The sequence below is a fragment of the Schistocerca gregaria genome, chromosome 4, assembly GCF_023897955.1.
Source record: "Schistocerca gregaria isolate iqSchGreg1 chromosome 4, iqSchGreg1.2, whole genome shotgun sequence".
In the NCBI taxonomy this organism is placed as follows: domain Eukaryota; kingdom Metazoa; phylum Arthropoda; class Insecta; order Orthoptera; family Acrididae; genus Schistocerca; species Schistocerca gregaria.
The window spans coordinates 101,714,088-101,727,481 of NC_064923.1; the positions used below are offsets into that span (position 1 = coordinate 101,714,088).

At 38.6% G+C, this 13,394-nt stretch overlaps 1 protein-coding gene across 1 annotated transcript in view; it reads left to right on the forward strand.

Moving 5' to 3' along the window:
- Positions 1-13,394, forward strand: part of LOC126267621 (uncharacterized) — a 90,734-nt gene that overhangs the window by 58,803 nt on the left and 18,537 nt on the right. Inside the window, exons 2-3 of the mRNA XM_049972919.1 lie at positions 5,680-5,862; positions 6,598-6,771. Coding sequence (XP_049828876.1) covers positions 5,680-5,862; positions 6,598-6,771 — 357 coding nt within the window. The remainder of the gene's footprint in view (positions 1-5,679; positions 5,863-6,597; positions 6,772-13,394) is intronic.

Here is a 13,394-nt window from a genome sequence, read left to right on the forward strand (position 1 = left end):
AGGAAAGCAAATGGCTAGTAGTGGTATGGGGTACCCTCTGCCATGCGCCACAAGGTGGACTGTGGAGTATGGATGTAGATGTAGATATAGATGGAGACCAAATAACTGGATGAGTAAAGACACCTCTCAAAGTGTAGTGGGTTTGTTGAATGGATAGGCACACATGCAAAAACATTTAAGATTGATGCCAGTTGTGGAAGGTAACACACTCTCAAGGTGTGTCTTTTTGCATTTACTACTGTCTTGTGCCTCTTTTTATAGTAGTGTCCTCATATACATGGAAAAGTTAATGAAAAAGCTCAGTTCTGCCTACTTTGCACTCACAAGTCTCTATTGCTTTGTTCACCTGCAGATACTGTTGTCAGCATACTTTAACATAGTTGTTCCCTATGGCATAAGCTCAGGGGGCGTTACACCTAAGGAGAAAAAAAGTGCTCATTTGCAGAAGCATGTGATAATGACATTGTGTAAAGTTAATAATTAGCCATCTTGCTGAAGTCTTTTCAGGGACTTACATGTTCTTAGAATTACATGCCAATGCGTATACTCCCTGTCAGTGTTTGTGGTTGATAAATATTAGTCCAGAAGTTTTTAGTGATGTCAGTACCAGCCACGAAAGCTTACATTGTATGAACTAGAGTAAATTTAGGGTGAACCCAGTAATTCACAACTGCCGTACATAAAGAAATACTTTCCATGTAAACTATGCACCCCTCTCTAGAGTTCACAATAGAGTTTTAACAGGTTGCCAGTGGTCATCAGGGAGGAAACTGAAAATCCCCAAAGATTTCAACACAACATGAAAGAGTACATCATTAGCCACTTCATCTAGTATGTGTCTCAATACTTGGGAGTTAGTAATGTAAGTTCTGCCTGACTCTAATGTTTGTGTCGGATAGATCTAGATTTTACCAGTGTGTAGACTGTTGGTAGTCGTCTGTGTAAAGTTAAAATGGCTTATTTGAAACAGGATATCAGATAATAATGGAAACTGCATAGTATAGAAGAAGCAACAGTGGCTTTGTTTTCAGAATAGCTGTTTTTCTCCGAGTTTACATATATAAAGTAATTATCTTAATTATCAGTTTGAGTGTATTAGCACTGGTCATAATTGGTTGCTAACCTCCACCCCAACCTTTCCACCCTCTGACACCCTCAGGACACAGTTTATTCCTTATTACAGTCCTAGTGCACTTAGATGTGGTACAAACATTTAAAATTTATTCTTAACCCACCTAATTTAATAATATATGTTAATTTTATACCATAAGACATAATTTTTAACAATCTGCAATTTTTCCATCCCCTGCAGTGTGGAAATTATTAATTCTAGAGAAACTATGATTAGGACCTTTTTGCAGGAAATTTAATGTAGTTTTATTTTGTATTGGGTAAGACTTTTGCTAGAAGCTGCAGTCTTTTAGATAATCAAGAAAAACATGTAAAAATAAAGACTATTAAATGCCCATCTCCCCCCCCCCTCCCACTCTCTCACCTCCCACACCCCCTCAAAACCCCTCCTCACTCATACCCAGACAGTCAGGATTTTTGGTACATTGTTCATTGCCACTGTCACTACACAAATTTTTTCCTCCAGTTGATATGAAGAACAGAAACGTACAATTTGGTGTAGGAAAGGAAGGACTTAGGTGTCTCAGTTTCTATGTATATGAGTTTCTATGCATATCAGTTTCTATGTATATGTGAATTGCACTGGGGTACACTTAAACCATTAGCGCCGGAATTAATTTTTTCATTTTTTTTTAAATTGCTTTATTATGTCTGTAAAAGGCATAAACTACACAACAGAGTTGTTTCGACAAAAGTCAATACCGCCATTAGCGAGATATTTGATGTTTCCAAATGGCAACGCTAGGCGCTTTCACTACCTAAATTTATATGGATTACAGCTTTGACTACAATAAGTAGGTTATTGAAACTTCTTATTACATATACAAGTTTTGTGCAAATTTGTTATTCAGTCTTGATCATACAACTGATACTTTATAACACAGTACAATTGATAATCAAAAATCAAACCTTGAACTCAGCATTATTTTACATGAAATGGAATAAAACAGTCAATACACAATCCCACATTACACTTTGAACACATTGTTCTCACAATAGATTTACAGTCCTTGTGCGCACAACTTTTCTTCTTTTTTCCTCCTGTGTGCTGGACAAGGAGGTCAGTCTTATCCAACCTAATTGAATCTGACATGCGGCTGTCGGAACATGACCTTGATGCAGATGGTCTCCCGGCTCCTTTTGGTAAAGCTTGGTGTCTTTGCAAGTACACTGTTGCTACTTCTCTCTTGAAATCAAGCTGAGAAATAGTTTGGTTTCTTGCTTTATTATACAAAATCCAACTGTTCTGTATGGCGACATCTAAGATCCATGCAAAGAGACACCAGTACCATTTCTCGCTTCTTATTGCAATGCGATAGCATGCTAGATTCTGATCCACCTGGTCAGTACCTCCCATATATGTATTATATTTGGCTACCAGTTTTGGTCTGGAAATCATTATATTTTGCTTTTTTACTTGCGAGAATCTCTGGACTTGGCCAACTTCTTGTGCACCATATGAAGGAGAGATCATTGTGACAACTGAGTTGTCCAGCCACCACACATACAATAATCCATCATTCTTCTCTATTGAGATCTGGGGGCTCAACAAACACATCACCTTCAATATCATTATTATAAAGAATCTCCAGCGCCTCAGCAAGTGAGAAACCTCTTCTAAAACAAAAAAGAGAAAATTCATCCTTTTACTGAGTACAAGCACCTAGCATTGCCATATGGCAACACCAACGTTCAAACGGCCTAAATGAATGTAATTTATTTCACAGCAAGCAGTAACCTATAAAGAATATATATTTGAGTATTTAAAGCACAACCATACTCAAAAACCAAATTATATATAGTAAGTTACTGTGTAAAACATACTTACTCGAACTTATACTCCATTTTTCTTCATCATTCAGCAAAAAACAACTTCCAACACTGCCTACACTGCAGAATTTGTATTGTTAAAACTGTTGCGTTGTAGTGATCTTTACAGTCTTGCAGAACGGAATCCAGTGCTGCCAACACTCTCGCTTTGTTGATGTCGTGGAATCAATGATTTTAAAAAAGTGTTACAAACATTGCCATATGGCAACGCACAGCGCTAATGGGTTAACATATTTTCCTTACCATTAGGCCAAAACTTTGTACAGATGTTGATTGACAATTTTTGCTGGCTGCTCACGACAGCTGATTTAATTTAAAAGTAGAACACCAATTCCCAATGACTAACATAATGTGAAGAAAGACAAGCATTTACACTCTGGTTATTAGCAATTGGAGAAATTTACATTAGTGATTGTTTTACCTTTTAATAGCTGCTATATATTTGATAATTTCTAATTCTGCAGTGACATGTGCAAAGTGCTTCATGGATTTTATTAAAGTACATACACTATCCAGTCACATTTTACCCAATCAAATTAATGTGCTCACCTGTCAAAAGCCTGAACAACTACATTTTGCAGCACAGACTGCAGCAAGATGTGCAGGAAGAGAGTCAGTGAGTTTCCAGAAGGTACCAACAGGGATGTTGAGCTATTCTGACTCCAGTTCCATGGCCAAATGCACTATGTTACTCAGTTGAGGATCTGTGGCACATATAACCCAATTGAGGTGGCCCCACAGATTCTTGATTCGGTTTAAATCTTGGGGGTTTGGTGGCCATGGGACTATGGTAAACTCATCCTGGTGCTCTTCAGACCATGTACATACACTGTGAGCTGTGTAACAGATTGCAGTGTCCTGTTGGTAATTGCCATCATGCTGCAGAAAAATAAACTGAATGTAGGCATGTTCACTGTTCTCAAGGATAGATGCATACTTCTGTTGATCCACTGTGTCTCCCAGAATGACAAGATTAACCATGGAATGCCACAAAAATATTCCCCAGACCATAATGATCTCTCCTCCAGCTTGAACCCTTTCAGTAATTGTTCCAGTGTGTTTGCTTTCAGTCATATGGAGCATAAAACATGACTCATCTGAAAATGCTACCTGTTGCCATTCAATGGGCATTCAGTTACTATATTGTTGTGCAAATTCCAGCCATCATCACCAATGTATAGCAATCAGCATGGGTGCAAGAACCAAGCACCTGCTGTGGATGCCCATTCATAGCAAAATTCACTGAACTGTTGTTGAGGAGATGCTTTTGGTAGCCCTTGTTTCATGTGGGTGGTCAGTTACTCTACAGTTGTACATCCGTTCACCTTAGACATCTCCACAGCTGTCATTTACCCTTGGCATTTGTGGCCCATGGTGTACTGTTGTTGCCTTGCACCAGCTTCGGATAGTGCAATTTTGCAATGCACAGTATACTTTATGCATGGCAGCACAAGAAAAGGTTTAAAAACTGAGCCATTTTGGAAATGCTTCCATCCTTGGCCCAAAAGCCAATGATTACGCACCTTTGGATGTCAGATAAATTGCTCCATTTCCGCAATAAGACAATGACTGCACTGTGTTGCTCATCCCCTGACAGGCTTTTATGCCCAACACAGATAGTGCTGCCACCTGCCATTTGTGAGTGGTTATTGCATGTTGATGCTGAAAATAGGCAATGATCACATCAACGTGGCTGGATCGTGTATAAGGAAGATAATGTCAATAAAAGATTTTTAATGAAATGTGGCATACACATATGAGCTGTCACACAGGTTAAATGATAAAATCTTCTGTGGTATATAGTTTGCTACAGAACAGATAGTACGATATGGTGTAAACCACTTTTATTTATTATCAGAAATATGTAACATAACAGTGATGCACCTGCCATGAAATTATAGACACTGTGAACGTGAAGCGTGAGAATGATAAGGTCTTTCTATATGTTTAATCAGGGTTATAGATGGATGTTCACACATATTTACTTTCAAGGAAATTTATTGTGCTTTTTTCTTTTTAATAAAATGATTACTAAGCTTGTACTTATTCACTCGGTTCCAGCTAGATGCAAGCGTCTAATGAATTTATCCCCTTTCTCACATTCTCACTAGATGCTCTGAATTTTTTCCAGTTTTTTTACTAATTACATTTCTTTTTGTTTGAGATTAGTGCTGGAGATCTTGTTGGATTTTTGATGCATGTATGATATCTACATTCTCCTAAGTATTCAATTGGTGTACATATTTCTTACTGTGGTCTTCCTTTCAGTGTTTCTTCTATCAATTTATAGTACTCAGTAAAGTATTGAATAAACTAATTCTGAGTATTAAGGTGGCATCTTTAATGTAAAAATATTAAATTTATACAGATAAATAAAATATAGCTTCCTTCTTCTTTGCCATCACCAAGATGAAAGTGCCACCCATTGCACTGCCATAAAATCAGTGTCTCTCACCTCTCAATAAGGCCTCTTTTTACATAGCTGCACAACAACATTTCTGTATAACAACTAGAGAACTTAGTTTAGTTATAAAATCATTTTACGAATGTTAATAAAATGAACGTCTTGTCAGGGGCTGTCTTGTGCTTACCAATGAAAATATTCTCCTTTTATGTTTCCTTAGTTATAAAATCATTTTACGAATGTTAATAAAATGAACGCCTTGTCAGGGGCTGTCTTGTGCTTACCAATGAAAATATTCTCCTTTTATGTTTCAGAACAGACCGACAACACTACCAGTCTAATATGTCCCTCTGCAACCAGCAATATACCTCTATTCAGTCTTCCATGCAAAAATGATGGTGACTGTAAAGCATTCAAACTACAATGCTGTGAGGTACAAGGTAAAAGACGATGTCTGAAGGGAATTCCTAGACCAAAGCCAGAGCCTATTCATAAACGTAAGTGGTTTTAAACCTCTTACTCACAAACATTTTAGGAAAAAAACTTTTGAGAATTTTATGTAAGATGCTCATTGGTTTACATTTTGTATTATTTACTTCAGTTGTTTTAGATTTTCATCATTCAAATATTAATATCACAGTCACCAAAAACTGTTCTGCTCTATGGTTCCAAATAGTTGTGTGCTAAAGTATGTTTCTTTGTTTTGTGTCCAGCATATGGAACATGGTGATGCAATTTCCATGACTGTAGTATTACTTGGAACCAAATGACAGCACTTTTATTTTTGTTTTAGATTACCAAAATCAATCTTGACCACCAAGTGCATTTTCCGGTGGTTATACATCTATTTTATTTATTGTTGTAGAAGTATATGGAGATACAAACATGTACTCCCACAATGATATAATGACTAGAAAATGGCCTTGGTCACAGAAACTGGTCACAGTAATCAAACCTAGAAGTAAAAAGGCAGCTGGTCCTATCATTTGATTGCAAATCTTTCTTTTATGTTTCTAATGCCAGTAAGGTTACCTACAGTACCAGTCACATTACCTTGTATTTAGGTGTGCATAAATAAGAGACACAAAGTAGAAAAGAGTCACAGTTTTAACAAAGACTCATTTAATAACTTTCAATTGCATTTTATATTAATCCTTAGCCCCCACAAACTGTATGGTGCTCATGTACCAAACAGGAAACAGGATTCAAGATCTGAATGTATTGTTTTTCAGCTTTTCGTAATGGTGTGCCACGAAATTGCCCCAAAGAACAAATGGTTGAGCCATTTCCAATTAAAAACTGTACCACTGACGAAGATTGCTGGCCCCGTATATGTTGCCCAGATGGACAGGTCAATTACTGCCGTATTCCTTTACCTGAATGGAGCCAAGTTCCTCAACTATCAGGTAATAGCATAACAGTAAAAGCAATATAGATTAAGTGTATATTGAATTTTTAATTTTCTCCAGTGAATTTTCCTTTTGATATATGATGAAGTAATGAGACTCAACATACATAAATGCTTATGGTATTATTTGATTGAAATGACAATTGAAATTTTGAAAAATTAAGGCTGTTTGAGATGCACACACAAGCTAAACTATTGCCTGATGACAGTGAGAAGATTAAAATATTATTAAAACTACTGAAACAATGTCTTAGAAACAGATTTAAGAGGAATGGCAATCATGCAAATTGGTCCATAAATGTACTATAAAAATTAAACAAACTGCAATTGGAAATTACAGATCTGCAATAATAAATGGATTAATATAAGTTAAAAAATGAAAAATAATTATGCTAAAAGGGCTATTCAGAAACCAGGATATAATTTTTTATTCTACATAGATGCCTCCTACATTAAGGCATGAGTTTGCCGTGTTTTCATTATAGAATTTTGCCACCTGTGAGTTATCCCATGTTCTGACACTCTCCTGTATCTCCTCATCACTTTCAAAAAACTGTGACCCTAGCCATTTTTATATCTTTGGAAACAGGTGAAAATCACTCAGTTACAAATAAGGGCTACATGGAGCATGGTCAAACTATTCCAAGTTGAAACATGTGCAGCATCAACCATTGGTGTATGACAGCATATCACCTACAGAGTAATGGTCTTGTCAAGAGGTGACACAGAACAGTGAAAGCAGCGCTCATGTGTCACAATGATGCATGGACAAAAGCGCTCCCTTTGGTCTTGCTATGGGTGCACACCACTGCAATAGAGGATCTATGGGCATTGTTTGCCAAATTACTATCCAGAGTGACACTGTGATTACTGGTGGACCTTTTCATGCCATGCACGGATGACGACCCACAGCCATTACCTTAACTACTACAAGTGGTACAAAGAAGAATTCAGGGCATTACCATCCAATTATCATGGCACCGCACAGCACCGCCTAGCTTCATGTACAAGGTGTTGGCCACGATGCAATTCACCATACTGTGTGATGACACAGTTCAACCTGCACTCTCACCCCCTTAAAAGGGCTCATGCCAAGTCATCAGCTGCAGCAATAACATCTCCTGAATTGACATCACCAGCAAACTGACAATGGTGGCCATCAACAATCTGAAGCCTGTGTGGATTCTGGAAGGTCTCTCTACCAACACCACACCACTTTTGTCATTGTCACACATGACAACAGAACGTGAATGACCAGTGTCACCCACATGACAGCCGATGACAGTGGACGAAGAAGTGCTCCACTTCCCACATCACAGTGTTCAGCGAACCACAATGCCTCCTGCAAAAAAAAAACCAACATTCTTTCTTCTGCTCAGTATGGTTTCCAAGAAAATAAAAGCACTACTGATGCCATATCTGAATTTCTTGATGCTACATGCTACTCTACATCTTGTTGACAAGAAATGCCCAGCTATAGGTTCTGTCTTGACCTCACAAGGGTTTTTGACATGATAAATCACAAGTTGGATTCTTATTGGATAAGGGGAACTACCCATGGCTGGCTCAGCAGCTATGTGAAAGACCCAGCACAGTATGATCATATAAATAAGGTCAGTCAATCAGGTATCCTAAATGAGGTGCATTCATCTACACAAGTTATTAAAAATGGTGTGCTACAGTGCTCTATTCTAGGTCCCTTGTTGTTTCTACTTTATGCAAATGACCCCCCCCCCCCCCCCCCCCCCACCTTGCACCCTACCCACTAGCAAAGCATTTCTCTTTACTGATGATATTAATATCCTTATATCAAATAAAGATGAATCTCTTCAGTCAGCAGTTAATAGAAATACAACCCAACTAGACTCATGGCTTGCATCAAATAGACTAGTCCTAAATCCAAAAAAGACAGTATGCCTAACCTTCCACACCATTCAGATCAGAATTCCTCACATCCCAACAGTAACACTAAGTGACAGCAATGGACAATTTGACAATGAAACAAAATTCTTAGGGATTAAAATCAGTGATACATTCACATAGAAAAGCCACACTGACATGATTAGTTCCAGGCTAAGCAAAATTTGTTTGTCCGCAGCTCGTGGTCGTGCGGTAGCGTTCTCGCTTCCCACGCTCAGGTTCCCGGGTTCGATTCCCGGCGGGGTCAGGGATTTTCCCTGCCTCATGAGGACTGGGTGTTGTGTGCTATCCTTAGGTTAGTTAGGTTTAAGTAGTTCTAAGTTCTAGGGGACTGATGACCATAGATGTTAAGTCCCTTAGTGCTCAGCAGAGCCATTTGAACCAAAATTTGTTTTATGCTCCGCTTGGTGAGGGACAAGTTAAATGCCAGCACATTGACATCCATATGAAACCTGGTAGTCAAGGAAAGGCAGGATTCAGTAACGATTGTGGACAGGGCCATAATCAGTTACTATTGGTTGCCTCTTACAGTTACACACAATTTATTTTAAAGCAGTAATTCCAGACTCAACTATAAATAAACGTACCACACATCATCAATGAAGGAATAAACAAATGTGTAAATAATATTGTTTTCAGTGAGTTATAATCTAGCAAATCACCATTAAATACAGGTACAGCAGATAACGTTTTACAAGCAACTCACTGTGATCTGTGCAGAAGTCCTTACATACCAGGAATGGCAATAAATTAAGAATTGCTTAAAACTTGATGCAACTTACAAATTACAGGTATTGAAATATTAAGGCAAGTCACCACATACACAGCAGAAGGTATCAGACGCCAGGAATGGCAGTAACTCAGTAACTAAGGCTTTAAGGCTTACTGCTAAAATACAAATACCAAATTAGAATTTTAAGACAAATGACCACAATCACGGCTGAAGGCCTGACATGCCAGGAATGGTAATGATATAAAAAAAATTAGAAACCTGCTGTAAAACAGAAAATATAATAGCAAAGGTTAATTACAAAAACAAGCAACTGATCACCAAATGGGTGAAATAAGATTATGATAAACTTTATAACACAACCCTTAAATCCACTGAACACTACACTGCTAGATCTATTCCAGAAGGTGACCAGAACTATTAACTAGACATTTATAACCTTTAATGTGGGCATTACAAGGCATTGTAACAAATAATACAATAATAAAACACAAGATCCAGTACATAGGTCCCTTAAAGGGTACTGAGGCAGATTATATCTGCAGAAGGCATGGGCTGAAGGAGCTTTACACTGAATTACTGGCCATCAGACCTCCTTTTAGAACACATGTCTTACAAGAACCAAGGGGCCACAGACAGTGCTCCAGGAATCGACCTCTGAGAAGGTCCGGCAACAAACACTTTCATGAGTGATGAGATAGGCAGCCAAGAGTTGCATTCACTTCACAAGATGGTAACTCAGACTAGTGGCGTCTAACAAATGACTAATGATAATCTTCCTGAAGCTATCTGATGTCCAATAAAACAAATACAACAGTGGAACAATACGCCAAAGCTGGAACTGGCAGTGTGCACTACGACCCCAGAATACTGTGTTTAGAGTGCCCACAACCAGAAAGGAATCACTAATACCAGAGTAGAAGAATCACCAACAGGCCTACAATCAAGAAAGCTGTCAAACTGCATGCCTTACCAGACAGCAGTTGAAAGCCGTGGAAATATACACTGCCCTTACATACACTAACCCCCAGGGCAGGTATGTGGGGCGTTGGTGGCCACCAGGCAAGAAAAATTACTGCTGGTTGAATTTAAAAACTATAACAAGTTGAACTAAGTAATTAGTAATAAGAAGTTGAGAAAAACTAATCAGATCCGCCTTCCCCAAGAACTCCACTTGCTGCTCTTTGCCTCGGTGACACTATGAGCAGCAACATGAACCCAAGTCACTGGAGATTCTTGAGATAACACAATAGTGAAGGTTTCTCTACTTGGATTGAAATGCACTCATCTTAAAGCTTGCTGGATCTGATTTACGATGAGGTCGTACACCCTCGTGACCACAGCCCTTCCATCCGGCAGTCCATGTGTGCCACCAGTGGTCCCGGCATGTTCTGGCACTGCACAGGCCTGGCGCCTCCTGAGTCCCCAACCGAACTGGCCCAATCACACGATCTAGAAAAACAACGACATTGGCCCAAAGATAGGGCAACAGTTACTACATACCAATAACTGCCACTGCTGCCACTAGCAGACAGGACATGCTTGCAAAACTGAGTGGCACCAGTCAATATGAGACAAGACAAACAACCACAACCATGCCAACTAAACGATACCGTCTGGCCTCGAAGAGAGGGCGGAAACCTACAAACAGCACCAACGTGAGCCACAGCATGGCTCAGCATGTATTATGCTCTTTTCCATTCAGTACTATGCTATGGAATTATTTTTTGTGTCACAGTACTGAATCAAGGAAATTATTTATACTGCAAAAAAGCAATTGTTTATTTAAAAGCAATCAGAATAACCCTGAACAAAAAGCAAAGAGAAATATGTGAAACGCTGTTTAAAAAATTAAACATAATGCCTTTCTCTAGCCAATATATATTTGAAGTCCTCTGTTTTATAACCAAACATCACAGGAGTCTCGACAGTCACTATCATGACACAGGGTCAAAAAAATTGTTAAGAGTAGTTCCTCATTTTACTAAACTGTATACCAATAGTGTTAAGTTTATGGGAACCAACTCTACAACCATCTCCTGAAATGTGTAGAAAGTATTCAAGAATAAAAAAAAATTATAAAAAGATAAAAAAGAACTTAAGAGCCTCCTAACCATTCCTTTTACAGCATACAAGACTTTCTTAAATCTGATCTATCATAAACTAAATTATTTATTTTCATTATGTTTCAAAATCAAACTGTTTCATTAGAAATAACCTATTGTCCATTAATGAACTTTTGCTGTTTGATTATGACCAGCATTATTATTTGAACTTATTCTTACTCTGGTATTATTACTTATAGGTACTTAATATATCTTCAGTGAGATGTACACTATAAGAAACAGTGCTATGTCTATATATGTTTTCATATCATTTGTTTGAATTGTCCCATTCATGTTGTACACTTCTGTGCATTGAAGGATTGAGTGGATCAATAAATATACAAATACAAATATCATACCAAAGTTAACCTTTGGCTGCAGAAAACTGTTACCAGTGAAGAGCTGTCACAAGATGCATCTGTTTATAAACCAGTTAAACCATGGACAAATACATTAAGGAGTAATTCGCATGCCACTGAGCACCAGGAAGCTGTTTTGAGTGAGGAGAAGGACCAGAAAACTAAACATTTTGGGGAAATTCAGTTGGAAGATTAAGTGGGACTACCTGTCAAATTTTTGTGATTGGTAGTGCTGTAAGTGGTTTTCTTGTGTGAATGGTTTTGGGAGTATGTTTTATGGTAATTCATAGGGAGAACTGTTGTTGAAACTCAGATTTTCACTCTGCAGTGGAATGTGCACTGACATGAAACTTCCTGGCAGATTAAAACTGTGTGCCGGAACGAGACTCGAACTCGGGACCTTTGCCTTCCTTGGGCAATTGCTCTACCATTTGAGCTACCCAAGTACGGCTCATGCCCCATCCTCACAGCTTTACTTCTACCAGTACCTCGTCTCCTACCTTCCAAACATTACAGAAGCTCTCCTGCGAACCTTCCAGAACTAGCACTCCTGAAAGAAAGGATATTGCAGAGACATGGCTTAGCCACAGACTTGAGGATGTTTCCAGAATGAGATTTTCGCTCTGCAGTGGAGTGTGCGCTGATATGAAACTTCCTGGAAGATTAAAACTGTGTGCCAGACCAAGACTTGAACTCAGGATATTTGCCTGCCTCGGGCAAGTGCTCTACCATCTGCCAGGAAGTTTCATATCAGTGCACTCTCTGCTGCAGAAAGAAAATCTCATTCTGGAAACATCCTGAAGACTTTGGTAAGCCATGTCTCCACAATATCCTTTCTTTCAGAAGTGCTAGTTCTGCAAGGTTTACAAGAGAGCCTCTGTAAAGTTTGGAAGGTAGGAGACGAGGTATTGGCAGAAGTAAAGCTGTGAGGATGGGGCATGAGTCATGCTTGGGTAGCTCAGATGGTAGAGCACTTGCCCGCAGAAGGTGTTTAAGAATAGTCAGTCAATTAGTGTTTATTTGTCCTACAGATTAACAATAGAAGTAGTTACAATTTAGAACAATACCTGAAGGGCTGGGTCTCCTACTTGGAGGGGCACAGAGTGGTGTCACTACCAAGTTTCGAGTGAAATTAATATGAAATGGTAAGAAAGCCATCATGAAAACTCCAATGGCAACCACAGGCTGACAGCCACTTTGCGGCAACACATGGGTCAGTATAACATTCTTGTAGAAGGGTTGCGGGATGGTTAAACACCCATGTTATGTCCTTTATTGGGTTTTGTGTGATTTACTGAAGCTGCCAAACAGTTAAGTATTATGAAGATATGACCGTGTACTTAATGGATGAAAAGCCATCAGTTTTTCTGCTGTGGTTTCAGGGATATTTCAGCAGAGTGCAGCTGTTCTGAGATGGAATAGTTAATGATTGAAAATTTTTCTATTATTAAAGACCACAAAGGTTGTGATATACAATCTGACATGTATTTTCTATTAACACACAAAT